Source organism: Melospiza georgiana, chromosome 5 (assembly GCF_028018845.1).
Source record: "Melospiza georgiana isolate bMelGeo1 chromosome 5, bMelGeo1.pri, whole genome shotgun sequence".
NCBI classification, from domain to species: domain Eukaryota; kingdom Metazoa; phylum Chordata; class Aves; order Passeriformes; family Passerellidae; genus Melospiza; species Melospiza georgiana.
Window position 1 is genome coordinate 62,612,865 of NC_080434.1, and position 20,114 is coordinate 62,632,978.

Consider the following 20,114-nt stretch of genomic DNA (forward strand, 5'->3'; position numbering starts at 1 on the left):
AGGACACAGAAAATCAAAATGTGAAGGCGAGACACCAAATGGGCTTAGCAACTTTTACAGCAACAGATTTACAGCAGCTCCCAATTTAATTTATCAAAATGCAGTTGCCACTGGGGAAGTCAAAAGGGGAAAAAGCCACCCATCCATTTAATAGCCATTCTTCCTTCTGTCCTACTGCTACAGCAGCCAAGACAGTTGCTTATCCCCACATGGGTTATTTTCTTTGCTTCAGGTATTTTAGCTGTTTCATAGAGAACACTGATAAAATAATTAAATAATACATATTCATTATGAGAGGGCCAGTGCTAAGTGACATTTTCAAATTGCATCTTGTCTTCAGACTATTTTGCTAAAAATAACTTAAAAAAATTAACCAAATCACAGACATTGAAAAAGTTATAATTCAAGCCAAGTCTTTGGATCCCAGTTTTGAGTTCTGTTGTCTCCACCCTCTGTATAGACAATTACAGCCACTCTGAGAGTTCAGCAACTGGTACATCACCTGACTCCTTATTTCATGTATGTCTGGTAGGTGAAATACAGTATAAAAGGCAGGTTCACTCATTTATCTGTATAAGAAATAGATTAGTTCTCTTCTATTAATGTCCTGTCTGGGATGACCCCTTGTCTAGTAAGTTCTCTGATCTGTTTAGGGTGAAAAACTTGGAGAGTTGCAATTTATAGAACCTGAAAAAATTAGTAGTGTAACACCAAAGCAGAAATTATTATGAAAATACATATTTGCTTAAAATGAAAAATATTAAGAAATACATGTAAGCAAATTTTTGTATTTTTATAAAAAAGAAATAAACTCTGAATTGTAGCATTAGAATCCATGAAACAGAGATCTATTTCAATATGAAAGTTATCTTTACAGTGCTTACAATTGCTTTCTGCCTCTGTCTCTCCCTTTGCTTGGCCCTTTCAGATTCCCGTTTTTCATACTCTTTGCGGTATTCTTCCCTCTTCAGCCTTTCATGCTGATATTCCTCATAGCTGTCATATCTAGGAAACACAACTTAGTCATCAAATCAAGCACCTGTATTTGTGAATGTAAAATTAGAAACACAATTTCTGGAATGCTTTACTATCCCAGGCAGTTAGAGAAAGGACAAGAGGAAATGGTCTCAAATTCCACCAGAGGAAGTTCAGGTTGGACACCAGGAAGAATTTCTTCGCTGTCAGGGTTGTTAGGGGCTGGAAAGGGCTGCCCAGGGAAGTGGTGGAGTCACCATCCCTGGAAGTGATCAAGAAATGAGTGGTCATGCTACGGTTTAGGTGATGTGGTGGTGTTTAGCCAAAGGCTGGACTCAACGAACTCAGAGGTCTTTCCCAGCCTTAATGATTCTATGATTCTACAATTCTCCCCTGAGGAACAGCTGCAAAGCACACCAAATGCAGGGCGAAGGCACTACCTGGCTCTGCGACTGCACGGCGATCTGGACCGCGATCTTCCACCTAAGGGAGAACTTCTGTGTGCTCGGTGTCTACAGTGGCTGGACTCACAATAGCAACAAGATCTGCAGGAAAAAACACATTCACCTCTGTCATTCCATTCGAGTCTACTGACACCATTTTCTACCTCTTCCCTGAACTTACAATTTCTTCTAAGCTACTGGTGGGATTTTCCAGTGACAGTTTGCAATCTCCTAGTCAACTAAGGGGCCTCAAGTGATTTCTCCCCTCCTGGCCCTTCAGTAATTTTCCTTATTGAGGCTAACACAGAGCAGACAGTCAGCCATTGTCAAGTCCATCTGATAGAGGCTGTAGCAAGATTGGCACCAGGCAGCTCACAGATAATGGGGAAGGTTAGTTGCGTACATCTCTCACCAATTGCTCTGCCTCTGACCTGACTGCCTCCACTCAGAAGGTGTAAACCTGGCAAATTCAAAGGATATTGGAAACAAGTGTTTCTGTAGCAAACCTGTAACCTTCAGGGTTAATGAGCTCAGGAGCAATAGAATGAGTTGCACTGGATTAAGTTACTTCTTGTTTTTTTTTTCTTTCTTTCCCATAAGTTTCTTATTGTTTTTCCTGTTTGTCTTATTAGCTACAATGATCATACACAAATTTGTGGTACCTACCTTGAAGAGGATCTACTACAGGGCGACCTTGATCTCGATCGGGAATATGGAGAACGGGAACAAGACCTGCGTTGAGGAAAGGACCTTGATCTAGAGCGTGTCCTTTGGGATCTTTGAGAAAATAAGGATTTGGGTGGAGACACTGAATCTCTGCATGGAGAGTTAAAAGAAGAGCAAGAAGGTGATACATCAAATAATGAATAGGCTTGTGTCCCATCCCAAGGGTAGCATAGTTTATCACTTTCATCTTCACTGTCATCAAACAGACCATCCATTGCTAGTCCTGAATTTATAAACATAGGTAGTTTGGAGAATTGTTCATTACTGTAATCACTGTCCCTTAGTTCTCTGCTCTTATCTGCTTCTTCATCAAAAACAGCTTGGCTGGGGTGACCAAAATGCTTATTCAGTTCAGCCCGAATTTCCTGGTCTTGGAGCTGTTTTCTGTTATTACCATGGGATCCCTGCTTATTTGTCTGTAAAGTCTCTTTCTTGAAATACTGGTCTTGTTCTAAAGAAGAACAAATCTGACACTGCCACCCAGGTGAAGAATCCTTAAATTCTGGTTGTCTGGAGTCCTGAAGTTCCTGGGATATTTTAATGTGTATTTCCGATTTTGAATTCACAGATTGACAGTAGTCATGGTCACCAAACAGCCGCAAACTGGGCCGTTTTGTCTTTCTCTCCTCATGTCCACTGGACAGTACGGTAGTCTTGTTAAACTGTGTGTACAGCTCAGACTGGTCTGGACCCTTCTTGGTTGGGTTATTTCCTGGAGAACCGGAAGACTCACTACAGCGGGGCTTTTTTGAAGGTGGTACAACAGTCTTGCATGATGACTTCAGTTTAGGTGAAGTCCTAAAAGGATTATCTTGGTTGGCTTTATGAGGAGGGGTCGTAGGTGGAGTTAGGCCTACAGGGAGTAAAAGGAGGTACAGAATGCTTTTAAGCACACATACAATGTTTATAAAGGTGGCTCATATGCTTCTTAAAATAGATACAAAGCAAGATCCATTTTATGTCACTTCAACACTGCCAATACTGAGAATAAAACTACCAAAGGTCTGGTAACAACAATAGCAACAATACTAATGCATCGCCATCGATCTCCAGCATAATTTCTGTCCCTCCCCTTCCTCTATGACATCCGCCCCTCTCTCTGTAGGTTTTGATAGAAAAGATCAAGAGATAAAATTCCAAAGACTTTTTGTTAAATACAAAACAGATTTTGATGTAAAAATGAAAAGTCAAAAGACTGTCACCATCAAAAACATAAAGAACCTAGCAAAGAAGAACCTGGATAAAAGCACAGGCAAGAGAAATAAATGAGGGGTACCAAAGGATGCAGAACTTAAATGCAATGAAATAGAGCCATTGTAACTCAGCGGCAATGACTCTTTGTTTCCAGAGTTCATTAACCATTGAGAATGTATGTCTAACACACTTGTTGAGTGTAATTAATACATTTTGCCTGAAATGTGGTTCTGCAACTGAAACCCAAATGCACAATAATACAACCACAAGTGTACTGAACCTTCGCATTTAGAACTAAATCACAGTGAGAATCATGCAGTAGGGAGTCAAAATGAAACAGGTAAGCCTTAGTATTAGTTATTAGGTTAGTATTAGATTAGTATTCAATGACTAAATATTCTGCTAACTAACAGGATTATTTACGTAACTGTAATAGATTGTATCACTGTAATGAGACAAAATTGTAGGAAGAACTACAGTACATTCTAGTAATGCCTGGGAACTGAAGCAGCATCTTGCCATTATTTTTACAAGGGTAGAATATAACTTTCAATATTTTCTACAGAAATAATAGAATTTCTTCAGACTTTACCAAAGGACAATCCCAGACATCAGGGCAGAGTAACAGCAAAAAGCAGACACTGTTCAGGAAATCATTTCTCCTCAGGAAGGTACTTAGTATGTTAGGTTTCAAAAATTTGCTTCTGTCCAATTGACACTAATATAATTTAGTAACGTAGGCTTAAAATGTAACAAAATAGACAGAGATTAGGGAGTTCTCCAAGGTAATCCAGACCATCCCTAAGCAATCCAGATGCTCACGCTGTCCAAGAATACTTTTAGCCCAAGCAATGAGCTTTCCATTAGTACTTAAGCAAGAATGAAAACAGAGGGCAGACGAGTTACAGGAAATGTGTGTTTCAAACATGGTCATAGAGCTCTGGTTTGTATTTTTAAACATGCAACACAGCTCGGCAGATCAATGCAAATGGAACAAGTTTTATAGTGTTTTGCTGTAAAGAAGGAAAAGTGTCCATCAATGCACAGTGCTCCCTAAGGAGCATAAATGGAGACTGGGAGTCCCACTGCATTATCTGCAATGAATTTCTTTCAGAAAATAAGAAAATAGAAGTACCAAGGCATGAATACTTAATGTGAGAGACACATTTGATTTTCTGTTTGGAAAAAATGCTTATGAGCTACCCATGGCTATGCAAAGACTTTGCCTAATGCCACAAAATTCAAGGAAACTGAGGCAAAGTTTATGGCACCTAAAATATTAGTTACCCCAAATTTAAATTTAATACTAAAAAAATTTTGTGCGGTCATCACTGTTAAATTATGTCCTCTAAGTCCTCAAATTTCATTTTCTTCTTCCCAAAAATTCACTTGAGACAGCCCTAACTATTTCTTACCTTATGCATCTCCTCACTGACAAACATTTTTGACTATCAAGTGAATTTTTGCTAAAATTAAGAGAAGAGTCCTATTCAAAAATCTGCAGTAATAATTTCAAAGTTAAAGCTTCAGGCTCAGATTGAACAAATACTTCAGTAAACAACTTTCTAGAAACAAAATTTTAAAATGACACTTTTACTTGTGAAATTGTAAATTTTATAGGAAATTCTGGGGTTAGTTACTGGGTTTTTGGATGTAGTTTTAAAGAAAGAATTAAACAAAAATACAAACACTCCACAATGAACATGTATATTTAAGAATTTCCGGCAAAGAAACCTCAGACATAATCCAATATTCAAAATAAAATCTTATTTCAAATTCCACTTCTTTAAAGCTTGTTCTGGAAATAAGCAAGTAAAACATATAGTCAACATTTCCAGAAACCTGACAAAGAGCCCAATAATCTTCAGAAAAGTGGGGGGGAAGTACCAAAAAAACCCTCACGAAAGTACAGCCTGAGCTAAATTTACTGGCACTTCCCTTGCTGGCAGAACAGGGCTGGGACAGCCTAAGAAAGGGCTTCCTCATGGCATTCTGGCTTTTTTCCTGGATTTCAGCAGAAGCAGGAAGTGCACAGGCAAGTAGAAACAGATAAAAGATGGAAAATGTTCATTTAACTTTTGAACAAGCCTACACTGGGGGATGGAGGAGGGAGTGAAGTTTTGATCACACGTCACCACTCCAAGTGCACCTCCAGAGTGCCCCCTGACCCATCTCCTAATGGAGAATTCTGAGAAAACCAGCTGGCTGCACACTTGTTCATCTTCACCCTAATCCCTGGTAATCCCCACCGAGGGCCACCATCCCACATCAGTGGCATTACAATATTCTGTAACCACTGGATTATTTCACACGCACTGATTTCTCCCCAATGTGTACATTTAGGCATTGACAGTACAAGGTATATTCTGTACTCTCTCTTGAACTTAGCAGGTTTTGACAGATTTATGGAAGGACAGATGGCCATTACAGGCTGAAGGCTGACAAGAGGCAGTTCAGAGCATTGTTAACACACTTGCACAAACTCTCAGCAGTGCAGCACTGTGCAGAATGTAATTCAGACTATAGCTTTTTTATTGCTGCCTATTTTCTTTTGTCAAAAGAGCCTGCTGTGCACAGCAACAAATGGCTGCCATTACCCAGAATGTAATGGGTGTCAGACAAATCACGTAACACAAACAATCAAGAGTATGTAGGTCATATTTCAACAGAGCACAACCTTAGCAATATTTATGATTACTGCATTGAAATGTGCTCTATAATAAACAAGTACCTCTACATCACTCACACTTATGTACTTCTGCACAGCAAATCTGTTAGAAGTGATACATACTCTACAATCATCCCCCTTAAACAGTCTTTTTTCTTTTTAAAGTAAAAGGCAAGTATTTTTTCATGACATGCTATAAAACCATTTTCTTTGTAGGGACTTTTCCTTAATTGAATAGCTTTGTAAATGGTACGTTTGCACTTTGCCTTGCTCTGTCTATACACTACGAACTCACTCCGTGATCTTGTGCTAGAAAACAGCATATATCAAATTGCCAGCACTGCTGCCAAAGCAGCACCATCCTCCCTGTGTCTGTGCAACAAAAGCTGTTTGCATATGTGCCAACTCTGCCACCTTGGCCAAGCAACTTCCTTCCAGAAAGTCTCTGGGAGGGTGAAACTACTTCCGATACATTCCAAAACTCCACTTTAAAAAAAAACTTGTAAAAAAAAAGTGTTACTCATGTAGCTCAGCTAGGTTGATAAGCAGAAATTGGGGGGCGGGGGGGGGGAGTGCCTTTGCCTTTGCATTAGAAGTGAAATCTGGACTTCTTAGGACTGATTTTCACTACTGTTTTACACAGACACAGATATTTCTAAATCTCTACGGTATCTCAGCATTCCAATGTTTGATGATGTTTGCTGTGTTTTGAGGGGGCTGATAATTAATATCTTTTGGGGAACGCAGCCCTGGAACGTTTCTACACGTGCACTGGGCTTTTGAGAGGCATTGAAAATTAATTATTTCATACCTATGATTTTGAAAATGGATTGTCAAGAGAAACATTATTTAAGGCCACTTTAAAAACTGACCACAAGATAACAGTTCTGTTGCGTAGGAGAGTGTTTGTATGGCACTAAATTGCAGAAGCTAGGAAAATGTAATAAAATTAAACAGTCATCATATAAAACTACATGCTTGTTGAATATTCAGTTTAATCCTGTTGTCAGTGCTGGAGAGAATAAACACAGATGCCTGAAAACATCAAATATTTCACTAGATTTTATTCCTTCTGGACAACTCTCTCCATCTCACATCTCATTTTATCGGAAATCATTCTGAGGTCAAAGAAGTTCTTAGATGACAGATTTTTAAGTATTTTTTCTGACAAGTAAGAGGCAACACAAATCTAGAGGTGGGCAAATAGCAGGTTATCAGTATCCTCAACCATGGTCACAAATCACTCTTCAACTTGATTGTGCACATCAGCTTTTCTGATGACAGAAAATATAGCTTTTTCTGCCATTTTTCAGAAAAGTCAAGTTTTTCCCCCAAGACCAGTGAGCAGTTTTACACTACAATAAATTATAGGGATCTGTATCAAATTAGAGACTTTTCACCAAGAGGGTGGAAATAGCCCTCTAGTTACTGATTGAGCCATAAGCACTTAAACCAACTTCGTGTACATAAATGGTGGCTTTGAGTATTTAGGTGTGAAGGTTTAAGACACAGGGAACAGAGAGAGATTAATTAGAAGCCATGCTATCTAACATCTGGCATTCAGACGTTTGTCTAAGACAATCGAAAGTCTAAAACAATGAGAAGCCCTTGACTGCCAAGAGAAACATTGCCACCTCCAGAAGGTGAGTCATCCTGGTGAGTCTGTTTGCACAGTCCATCCGTCCCTGCCCCCTCATTCTGACTGCTAACAAAGAGGCAAGAGGTGACACAGAGCCATCCCAGATATCTGGGAGACACTGGAGAGGTTCAAGCCCACAGCCTCTTTAAGGAGGGCACTGGCAATGCAGATGGCTGTGGAAAAAGAGATGCACCTCTTCTGAGTCCCTCACTCAGAAGACTCATCTGACACAGGAATTTCATTCACTGCATTATCATTTCCTAGGACTCCCTCCATACCATGATGTTCTGGTCCAGCTTCCTCAGAATAACACTAGAATAATCAACTTCAAGAGATAGGACTTTATACAGCAATGGACTTAGGACACTTACTTACAGTGCATTGAAAGCATTCTTATGTGTGGCATGAAAACACTTCAAAGAATATTTGTTCCTTGTAATTTGACAATTCGATGTTTTGACAGTTTTAGGGAGGACAAAGTTACACTCATGACTACTAACAAATCTGTTGTAAAGCAAGATATAGCACTGGCAAGAGAATGGCTTCAGTTTAACTTTAGATACATGAATCCAAAATGTGTGTGTGACGAAGATTGATGGCTCATGTGGGAAATGTTTTTATTTATTTATTTTTCTGGTCTATAGTTAATTCATCAGTAAGGGAAGCAATGTTGTTTTCAGCAGAAAGATCAAGGGAGTTGCTATTTATATTAAAATACTTTGTGCTTCGATAGTGCAAGCAGCACTGCTAATGGTCTTTTCAATTCAGTAGTGAGATCAAGGTAACTCCTATTTAAATTATAATAAATAGTGCTTGTATGGTGCAAGCTGCCCTATATAAGGACAATGAGCAATGCGGTTATCTGGATATAATTTGGAGTTGCCAGGGTTATCGCTAAAAAACTTCAAGGTATTATTAATCACTACTACCACTACTTTTTTCCTTATTTTAGTTTTGGTTGTTTTTTAAACTGAAATGGGTCCCAATTCTGCCATGATTTACACACACATGCACACACACAATATGCTGTAAGTTCTTCAGTACTCCAGGCTGTTTCTATTACGTACTTTGCTTCCAGCACAAGCAGACTCAGGACACAAAACTACTGCAGTACAAATTACTTAAAAAGCAAGACATGCATATTTTTATAGGTTTACATATATACATGAATATAAAAATAAAAACTAATACACATAGGCAGAGATTAAAATAGTTACTGCATCATCTCCTGAAATCTTGTGAAGTGCAACATGAAGTCCAAGAGCCACCATTATGTACACTGCTTGGTAACATTGCCCAGCTCCCTGGCCACACAACACTCCAATTCTTATTATTCCTGAATATCATCAGGTTATTTCCTAGCTAACTTCTTTTACTTCTAGCGGGGAAAAGAAATCACAGAATCATAGTAGAGCATTCCTGTTTACACATGTGGCCAGTTGTGCTGCTTCCCAGCTTCTGTTGCTTTTTTAATGCACCAGTTCTCCTGATTATGTTTTCCAAGCACCTACAGAGCTGTTTTGTTTCCTCCTCTGTGCACAGCTGATGGAGCGGAATGAATCTGGTAATACCAAGACCATCCCTGTTGCCACTATGGACAAAATACCAGAGGATTGTCCAGGGGTCAGACTGACTCCCAATTTCTGTCTAGTCAGCTGATGGAAAAGCAGGCTGCTGACTTTTTGGCTGGGAGAAAATACTGCTTCCTTCAGTGATTTCAACGGCTGCTTGTACCACTCTGCTGTAGTCACCTCATCTGCCCCTTTCTGTTGGCAGCACTAAGCACTGACTTATCCATGTGCTTACAAATGGGCACCCTTGTGCAGACTTGCTGTCCTGTAGTGATGGAAGAGGCTTCTCCATGCTTCACTTCACACCACTCCACTTCACTTACTGGCACTGAATAGGATTATCCTCCTGCATACAGTGAATTTTGCCATGTTTATGTTGGTCTTGCAAAATGAAGATGTGTAGGAAGAATGCTTCCTTTTGCTGTGAGAGGAATGACTAAGACTGCAGGCTTCCAGGAGACAGCAGGGAAAAGTGTTCATGTTTTAGTGGTGTACTAATGAAAAAATTTCTGAAAAAGTACAATGATGGTTGTAAGAAGGTGATAGCCCAGTGTACCTACCCAAACCCAGCCTGGGCCTGCTGCCACTGAATTCAGGAGCACCAAGCTAATTTGTGGTACCTGAAGACCTTTTTTGCAATACACCCCTTCCCCCACAATGCTAGAGATCAGATAGTTTACAACCTACTGCTATCCTGAGAGAAGCACGTGCCAAGTACATCTCTTATTTTTCAATATTACACAACTGAGAAAGAAAATGGTCTTGGCAATAGCTCAGGTGGAGCTCAATGTGTTCTTTTGTGCTCAGCTCAGGACACTTGAAGAAAACAGAGGCAAAAAAGAGTTCAGAGGAATGCCATAAAACAGATCTGAGTCTGAAGGAATTGACTTCAGCAGAAAGAAGAGCAGACGAATTAAATGAATGATTAAATGGGTGATGCACGAACTAAACCACTACATGATAAAAAAATGCTACAAATCTTCAAAAGGTACAAATCCAGGGATCAGAAAGGAGGAGGAAGATAAAGGGAGGTTGTGTGAAGTGTGTTAATGGAAGAAAAAGAAAAAGCGGGAATACAAAATGAATACCACTTTTAAAAATTACCTCTAAACTATGGGACAATTAGTTGTTCAGTGGTAGAGGAGAGAGCTGTTATTTGTGATGTATTAATGTAGAAATGACAAAGCACTGAAACATGCAGTCATGTACAGCTCTAGACTGGCCTGGAGACAGACTGAATGACATAACTCCTACATCTGTAACATCTATTACACTGTGCTGTGGGGTTTTTCTTTGAAAGATGGTGCTCAGCTGTACACAAATCTATTGGGAAATGGAGAAATATAACTGATAAATGGTTTCATTCATATTTTCTCAGAAATTATGCTCTCCTGTGTAGGTTTGGAACCGTATTTTCAAACATGTTTCTTCTCAGGTAGCTGGATAAAAATGTAATGCTGAACTGCACTGAAGTGAATCTACTGGAGACTTCTGTGAGATCTCAGCACATTTGTGCTATATTAAAGTAAACGAACACACACAAGCCATGCTTAGAGAAAGAGCAGTCATTTTGCATTTCTCACCTGCAGTTCCAGAGAGTTCCACACTTAAGGTTTGTTCAATAGTCTTGTTCTCAAATGGGGAACCCTTGGGATCACTGGAAGACAGGGCACATTTATAAAAACAAGCTGAAATGGAGTTGCTGTAGCCAAAATCTACTGAAGCCCCCTCCCTTTTATAAATGTTTGCACTTTTTAGTACTTACTTTGGTGACTCGGGTGTCAATGGAAGTGATAAACTTGTTGGTTTGGCTAAAGGAAAAAAGAAAACAATTATGCAATATTTAAACACTCTGTAAAGTATACTGCAAACATTTCTTTATACTTTGGCATTGGAATCGTGTGGAAGTCAGTTAGGGCCAAGCTCTAATAGTGCAATTGCCATTTCAGTGTATCTCACATAGATAAATAAAGAGACTCATCCCGATTCCTTATTCACTAGCACTAAAAGGGCACCTAAATTTCAACAATTATTTACATCAATTACTGTACCTCTGAAATACAGTACACAACCCAAATGACAAGAACCTTTCAGAAGAAGAGTGGTACATGTTAAAAATCAATGAAGAACTCTACAGGATACACTGTGAAAACGTTACTTCTCTCAGTGTTAATTTAGACTACAGTTCACGTTTTATTTGGAAACAGGAGCAGCAGAATAACTACAAAGTAACAGAACGTTATGAATATTCAGTTAATTTTACAAGATACAATTTCATATACAGTACTGAGAATAGGTTGTTTCTATGAGGCCAGAGTCCAACCAGTTATAGTCCAAATTTTTGCAAATTATGCTGCAAACTACGACAAACCATGGACATAGTCACAGATGGTTAAAAATGGGGTTGAAGCTCTCAGCACTACAATCCCGACATACGCAAAAAACAAAGCTCTGGCTATAAAAATGTAAGTCTTTGCAGCTTTTCCTCATGCAAAATTGTATTTTCTCAGAGCAAGCCAAGAACCAGGATGTTGTAATACAACTAAGATGCCTTTAAAATTAAAAATTATAGTACTTGCAAATTTTACTTTTCAGAAGTTAGATTGATGTTTTAAACACAGAGAGCATTGTAGCAGGAACAACAGCAGGGGATCTCTTCTGCAGATTAATTACTTAAGACAAAATGTTCCCCTTGAACACTCCTGCACTGCAGATCTTTTGTCCAGAGTGTCACTACTGCATATTTCATATTCATTACAGGCTTGGAGCTCCCATCAACATTAAGGGATTTTATATGCAAATTGATTACTTTTATATGCTCTAGAGCATTCCTGAAGTAATATAACATTTTAAAAAATTAATTCTCAAAAGCTGCATATTGTTTCTTCTCTCCATATGAGAAAAGGAAGCTCAGGTGTTCACCTCAGGTTCACCTTCCTCAGCAGTCACTGCTGGAGTGAGGAGATGCACCTCAACGAGTTATTTGTCTGGTCCAGCACAGTCACTGATCTGTGCATTACAGCAGGTGCAGTAAAACTGAATGTAACCTGACACATCTTTGTGTGCAATTTATATACATCTAGGAATACTAATGTTTGCCTGTGGCTACCTGGAGGTAAAATTGGCTTAAAAAAACAGATCTTGCAGTAAGGCTCTGGAATAAAGTTTTATACAAAGTCCTTCCTTTTTTTTTTTTTTTTTTTATTTTGAAATAAAAATTGGCACACTCTTAACCAATTTAGGCTAAGGAAGCTGAATGTGTAAGAGCTATTTACGTCTCTTAAAAGTCTCTTTCTAGCTCTTATTAGTCCCACAGAATAGTTGCATATCAGAGTATACTCTTATTAAATTCTGAAGCACTGAGGTACAGTGCAAATCTGCCAGAGATGGGCACAGAACCAAGGCATTATCTCACACTCCCATGTATTAATTTTAGGCAGATATCACCGAGCTCTCCCACTGAGAAGTTCACATACCAGAACATCCATCAGTTTTCTTATTGCTAGGCAAGAGCTTGACCAAACATTCTTTCTGCAAAGGATTCATACTCACATACAGCTATTGATAGTGTAAATATTTAGCCAAGACACTGTCATTTTACATGGTGCCTGTTTATTAGAGTTTCAAGGTCTACTGTAGTGTGGGTTTTTTTTTTTTTTTTATTAAAAAGAGTTCACATCAAGTTGCTTGTCCCTGTAAATTGAAAACATTAAGGTTCAAAAGAACTACGTTTCCTCATGGGCAAATTTCAGTGCAAAACCACAGATGATCTTTGGCATGAATGCGTTTGTGGACATTCCCGTGGGTTTGCAATATGTTTGCAACAGTAACCCTAAAGGAAAATAACATTTGACTTATCCTTTGTGAGCTTTCCCTAACTCTGAAAGAAAATCTCAGACTGTGATAGTTTTTTAAAACAGAAAAAGCCAATTTTCTTGTACCTTTGATTAAATGTATGAACCAATGACTGCAGGTCTGCAAATATCAGTTAAATTTGCAAGGTTGATTCTGCATGAATTGACTGTCCAAGCTGAAAGCATTATATTCTTGTATTTGCATTATATGCAAATCCATTGATATTGAAGTTATATATTGGTGCATGAGGCAAATTTGCTGAAAAAACATTTCAGAAGCCTGTAAATTAAAGCACAGGAAAATTAAAGAAGGTAATTTCTCTGTGCCTGCAAATTCACCTGCAAGACCACTAAAATCACAGTCATCTGTTAAGCACAGTTGTTAGCTATATGTCCCTTTGGACTTTCCTAACCTCTCCTCCGTGTTGTTTCCACAGCTCAGTGTGCCCTGACTCTTTGAACTGAATCTACACAATTGCTCAGCTGGGGGAAAAAAAGCAGCTCTGATCTGAATAGAAGGACTTTATAATCTGCATGCATGCTTGTGTGCACATATATCTCTGTATGGGTATAACACACACGTGCATAGAGCATGTTATACATGATGCACTTTATCATCTGCCACCTTAACATCCAACAGTGTTAATAAAGCCCCCTGTAATTTCTGGCAGTTCTGTTTTTCAGTACCATTGCAGTAACAGACCCAGGTTTCACAGGTAGAGTTCAGTCTGGATTCTGCTGTGAAAGCAGACTGATAAAGCCACCCAGAAGAAGTGGCAGTTGGCATTAAGAAGCTTTAGGAGCAGTTGGATTTCCTTCATATGAGAAATATTGTTCAGATAATTTGAGCCCGTAATGGAGAAAACCCTTACTTAGAATGTCAGAATGTACAGCTGCAAGAACAATATTAACTGACAGGAAGGGAAGATTACTTTTATTAAGTTTGCTTATACTTCCTAGTGCAGAATGAGAAAACAGATTTGATAGAGGTTGAAATGCAAGAAAGAGGGAGGGGAAAAGAAGAAAGAACATACAGTTTACAACTGTTGCTTTGGAAATACCAAACACCACATTTAAGGTCACATCCTGATCTCTATTGCAGACAGGTAACTTCCACTGACTTTAGTGGAGGCATCCAGGATTGGCACTGATGAGTCTGAGGCAGGCACAAAGCCTTTCAGATGCCAGGCCAACATCAATACATAGATGTATTTTAAAGTAGCAATAACTTAAAAAAGCTCCCTTTGGGTTCGTAAGCTTTTACAGCTTTCCTTTATCGTGGGAAAACAGAGGGAAAGAGAGGGAGAGAAAGTGAGAGAGGAAGCTTTAAGTTCTTGCATCTCTGTCACAGAAGCTACTTGTAATATAGACCAGTTTTTTACACATCAGGGGATACTAAAAGTCAACAGAAGTGTTTAGTTTTGACCATAAAAAATCCAAAAACAAGAGAGAAAGATCAGGATAGCATCTAAACTTTCAACTATTTACAAAATAAAATTACAAACCAGCATTCCAGCTTTAACAGGAATGACACATTTATTGTTTTCTCTGTAGCAGTGAGAGCACTATTTATTGTCTCTTAAGGGCTAGGTGACAGGTTAACAATGCCCTCAGTTTTACTCCAGCAACAGAGAAAGAAGCTCACTAATGAACTGACCTGCCGAACTTGTTTAGGGGCATAATGGTTTCTTAGTGCTACACTTGTCTCCAGCTAGCTTGGTATATTGCCAAGTGGTATTTCCTAAACTTTTCCTGAGATCCTTTTCTGAGGCTTGGGGCAAGAAACAAAATGATCATATATGTCTAAAAGCTAAATCTAGCTAACTAATTCTAACTTCATAATACAGTTTAAAAATTTTCTTTACACAGAAGTGATGCCGGGTTTCCAATACCAATCCAAAGAACAGAAAAAGTACTGAGGGTATTCCCAACCATGGTACTCCAGCTTCCCAGGGTTACTGCTGGTACCAAAGCTGTATTCTGCAGTCCCACACCTACCCTGCAGATGATTTGTCTGAGACTGCAGATGGGGCTTCCTTTTGGAGGTGCATTTCTCTTTGCTGCTGTTCCTGTTCTCTGCTGGTTTGGTCTGAGGAGGATCATCATTCGTAGTCAGATATTTGAGAAGTTCAGAGCAGGGGCGTCTCTGAGGCTTTTGCTGTTGACAAATGCTCTTCGCTTTATTGCTCCATGAATTCTCAGTCTTAAAACAGGGTAAAATAAAATAATAAAATAAAATAAAATAAAGTAAAGCTAAAATTAGTGAGCTGAACCTTATCAGAATGGATATAGGTTTTCTGAAGAGATGAGATTTTCAATGAAGTGTTCAGCCTAAGTGTACTAGATCTATGAGCTGTGAATAACTGTTTGCAGAACAAGGAAAGAAAATTACATTTAAAATTCCTAAATTACATTTATGCAGCTTTTTATTTCATTTCTCCTACATTGCAATGTTCCTACTCAGCAACATGTAACTAACAAGACCCTACAGCGCCTTTAGTGTGAACAAAAAAATAAGCTGGTTTAAACCTTAATTTGCTGCTGATTGCTTGGGCCCAGTATTCACAACTCTCTTAAGTACTCGTAAATGGCCCGTTTTCAGTTACACTGAACGGCAAGACAAACATTGTTTAATACTGCCTGCTAACAGAATTACGTCCAAGCCCCCCATTCCATCCAACCAATGTCTAATATACATCTTTTGCCAAGAATCCAGTGTCATTTGTCTTAGCTCAGACAGCTGGGGAAATGGCAGTCCCACATCCTGGAGTCACCCATAAACAACACCAGACCATCAGCAAATTTTATCACATCCCATCCTACTCTGTGTATCAGTAAAGTAGGTAAGAGTAACAGACGGTGTGACTACAACTGAACTCTGCCAAAAGAAGGGGCATAAATGAAATATTCAGAGCATAAAAGAGCTCAGATGATTTTCTGGAACCCAGTCTACAACTCACATTTTTTAAAAATTAGTTAGAAAATAGTAAGCACATACAATACATTCAGATCTACTTCTTGCTTGATTGCTAAAAGCATAAAAGACCTTGTTACATTTTCTTTTTTTTCCCCTTATTATAAAAATTAAGTTTGTACCTTAACAACCACAGGGCTTGTTCTGATCCTGTGATTAGTGTTTGCATGGTTTTGTGTGCTGAGACCACTGCATTCATTGTAATTTAGCTGAGTGTTGGCTGGAGCCAGCAAGAGCTTCTTAAGCTACAAACACATCAGGGAAAGGGAAGTAGAAGGAAAAGAGTTAAACATCTTTATCAAGTAAAGTGACTTATCTACATTTTTGCATAGTTACTTAAAGTTAGTTATATCAATTTCAGCAAGCAAAGTACAATAAAACAAAAAGCAGGACTTGATATTCCTCAGAGTAAACAGATTTCATTTCCTTCTGGCTTGGCAGCACATTTCTGCTCCCTTTACTGCAGTATACTGAGCGGCAAGCAGAACTGACAGGGATCATGGATCTCTGAATCCAGGGCAAAATGAAATTCTCAGTGATCTGTTTGACGTGAAGACGCCTCTGATCTATACAGAGACATAAACTTTACCAGAGTAATGGATATGGTGTCAAGATTCAGGTATCTGGCTCTGTTCCCACTGAAGCCAGTGATAAGAGGCTTTCAGCAGAAACAGAATCACATCACAGACCAGATTTACTAAGCAAAATGCATATAATGTTTCACCCACATCCTCATCCAAGATTCAGTTTTGCCCTGGTTAGCATTAAGCTGGTGCTTACTGGTCAAATCGATGTTAAAAACACAAAATCAGCCCTGCATCCCAACAGACTCATTGGGCCTTTCTTCAGAGAGCACCAAAAATGATGTCTAAACATACACAACAAAAAGAGCCCCAAGAAATGAAATATGAGTTAAGAACCATTACCCCGACTCATCTGAACAGAATGATAAGCAAAAATGTCAGCCCCATTAGCTTAAGAGTTTCAAAAACAACCTTTTCAACAACTTTTTAATAGACTGCCATATTAATCATCCTATGGCTATTTGGTGGGGGGTGGTTTCCCCCACTTAATTCTCAGCTCTTTACTCGATTTTCCTCTCCAGTCTAAATGAAAAGTCCAGACCTTACTGTGACTACATCATACCCATGCAGCGGGTGGCCAGAGGCACATCCAATTCCTGTTAAACAGTAGGAAGGGTTCTTACTAGAGACGGCTCTTCTGCCTCCTGGGTCGGAGGGGCGCCGTCGGGCACTGGGGAGGGGCTAGCGGCATTTTCGTTGGTCACATCTCCATCTGTCAGTGCATCAAAGGAAGGCAATCCATCCTCATCCACAGGGATGCTGTCCAGCGTTTCTGTGAGAACTGCTAGCAAGTTTGCCTCGCTCTCTTCATCTAGTTTCTGTGGGAGAGGACGAAATAAAAAGAGGAACCAGGTGAGAAAAGGAACAAAACGATGCCTCTGTGTGTGAACAAGCAGACAACACGTAGTTAAACTGGCCCTTGGAACAGCAACCTGCAACAGAATCTCAGACAAGGAATTAGGTACAATAAAATGATCCATTTCTGTTCAAAAGAAATCTCTTTGCACTCATGGCGTAATGCGAGTTTACTTTTCTTCCACAATTCTTTCTTCTGTCAGGTGTTAAGAATGATAAGTGATCACTCAGGGATTGTATTACAGGATGAGCCTAAGATGCTGACACCTAATGATGGTGTCAGCCCAGGCTGTCCCTTTCTTTTGCTCTTCAACACTGAACACCAGCTATCTGACATGACAAAATTACAGGAATCAGACAGCTAATCAGGACACCAAAACGAATCACCAGAAAAACACTGAAAACTTCATTCACATATACGGTCCAGTGTAAGCAAGAAAGGGTTTCCCTTCCACATTTCTGCAAATCCTTGCTCCAAAATAAAGCAGCTTCTTATTCCTGAGTATTCTGGTGTAAGAATAGCCAGCAGCACTCATATGGTAAATGACAGGTTGTTTGGGTTTCTTTTAAAGAAACATATTAGGGAGGTTGCCTTTGAAGTTGTCCTTTCAAATTGTGTCTTTTGAGTGCTCAATACACTATTGTATGCATTTATCAAATTCTGACTGCAATTATAAAAAATAGATTAATTTCTAATCAGAAGTGCCTGTAATGTTAATTTATATCTTATTTCAGCAGCAAGAGTTCTTTTTGTCAAATTGAGTAAATTTAAGCGCCTCCTGATTTTTAATGAAATATAGTCCCTACTGTATATTAAGACACAGATTTTTTGAGTGCTGAGAGTTAGAACTGAGAAATAGAACTGTGTAAAAATCATTATATTTATTTTTCAGAGAGATTGGAAATTGATCTTGACAGATCAATTATCTAGGACTCCTAGGCTGATCCTAGTGCTATTGAAGTAAATGAAAAGCCTTTCACTGATTCAAGTGATATCAAATTGAGAGTTTCTCCACCAGCTTCAGAGCAGCTCATCATGCTCCAGGTCCCCACTGTGAAAAAATTTCAGCTAAGTTCAAATCTCAAAGTAAGAAAGTGAACTAGCAGGACAAATAATACCAGCAAGACAAACAAACAAGCAAAAAAAAGAAGTCAAAAAAAGCAACAGCAAAACATTGCCAAGTTACACTTTGGAAAAAAAATAATCAAGTGAATCTGGGTATCCCCTTAGCATGACTTTTTTCAGTAATACTTTTATCTAGCAGACTCTGAACAGAGATGATCATAAACCACGCAGATAATTGCTCCTGCTAGGCTTCTCTGCCAAATCACACCTCACAGCTTCTAACATAAAAGCTGTCTTTGAGCTAGAAAGCTAAGGCAGAGCACTGTTCTGGTGCTTACGGCATCATCTCCAAGAAACAAATAAATACTCAGGCAAGTTAATGCTAAGGAGAAGCATTTACTTGAAAGGCCAAAAGGCACTTATCCACTGAGAAAAAGTATCCAAATTTTGGTATCAGTTGATTTCCACCATACTAGGGAGACATGTGCACACAGCTGTGATAATTCACTGTGTAGAGAATGAAATTGGCAGAAGGGAGCCAAATGAAACCATGCTCCGAATTCAGCTTTTCACAGCCACTTACTGAGAGGAAAAGAGAAAAATTACTGTGTCACTTCTAGAATAGTAAGAAAAGGCACATTGGGCAAGAAAGTGTGTACCAGTGTTTTTTCCCAATGGCATTTCAAGTCCCCATCCCAAGGTGGTGGGATGAATGGTGTGAGAGCCAGCCCTCGAGCCTAAGGGTGTCCATGGGCTGGTTTGGCTGCCTGACCCCAGCCCTACACCAGGAATGTTTTCAGCAAGTCCATCTGGTGGGGCACACTGCTGAGCCTTGCAGCTTATAAAGCTGACAATGAAGCTGGAAGTGTTGCTATTTCTAACAGGGAATGCCTCCTTTAATAATAGCATGCCGGAAGAAAACCTGATATTTGCTGTTAGCTGCTCCACTCTCAGGCTTTAAACAGACATTCAAGTGCGCTGACATTCAAGAACAGAAAGTTGAGCGGACACTGGTCCTCATCACAGCAATTTCAATTAGTTTTGTACAAGTTTCAACATTCAAACACCCCAGAGAAAGCAGAGGATGTGACAAAGAGGACTCTGTTAAACAATTAATGTCACTTTCCATTATTGCTTCAGTCCCAATTTACAGAGCAAATAAATCAAAGTCACCACAGATGAAGCACACTAGCTGGCTAACACATGTCTACTCACAAACGACATGGCAGCAGGAACACATTAGTCAAGAAAATGACATTGCTAGATAACCTCTTAAAGATTTAACTATGCTATTGCTAAATAATTGTCCTAAATCATTGTTTATAAAGAAACACAATTATTAGATACAGCAGAAATGGTGCTGTGGAGAGATGCAGAGGGAGAGATGGTTGGGTACATCAATGTCTGAACAATAATCACTGAAGCAGCAGCTTCCTCTTTTGCTGTTGCAGTCTGAGTCTTGGTGTTGACAGCACTGGGGAGAAGCAACACCATGGCCAAATGCAGGCTCTTTCACAGTTTCAGCAGTGTCACTGCAGAAGTTCACATTTCAGACTGGCATCCAA

The 20,114-nt window shown here is 39.2% G+C and overlaps 1 protein-coding gene across 2 annotated transcripts in view; it reads right to left on the reverse strand.

The window, feature by feature from the left end:
- Window positions 1–20,114, reverse strand: part of PPARGC1A (PPARG coactivator 1 alpha) — a 364,992-nt gene that overhangs the window by 15,558 nt on the left and 329,320 nt on the right. For both annotated transcript variants that reach the window (XM_058024483.1, XM_058024484.1), the window contains exons 3-10: window positions 17,252–17,446; window positions 16,167–16,289; window positions 15,069–15,273; window positions 10,982–11,027; window positions 10,800–10,873; window positions 2,085–2,997; window positions 1,416–1,520; window positions 885–1,005 (exon numbers count right to left, since the gene is read on the reverse strand). In XM_058024483.1, the coding sequence (XP_057880466.1) occupies window positions 885–1,005; window positions 1,416–1,520; window positions 2,085–2,997; window positions 10,800–10,873; window positions 10,982–11,027; window positions 15,069–15,273; window positions 16,167–16,289; window positions 17,252–17,446 (1,782 nt within the window). The remainder of the gene's footprint in view (window positions 1–884; window positions 1,006–1,415; window positions 1,521–2,084; window positions 2,998–10,799; window positions 10,874–10,981; window positions 11,028–15,068; window positions 15,274–16,166; window positions 16,290–17,251; window positions 17,447–20,114) is intronic.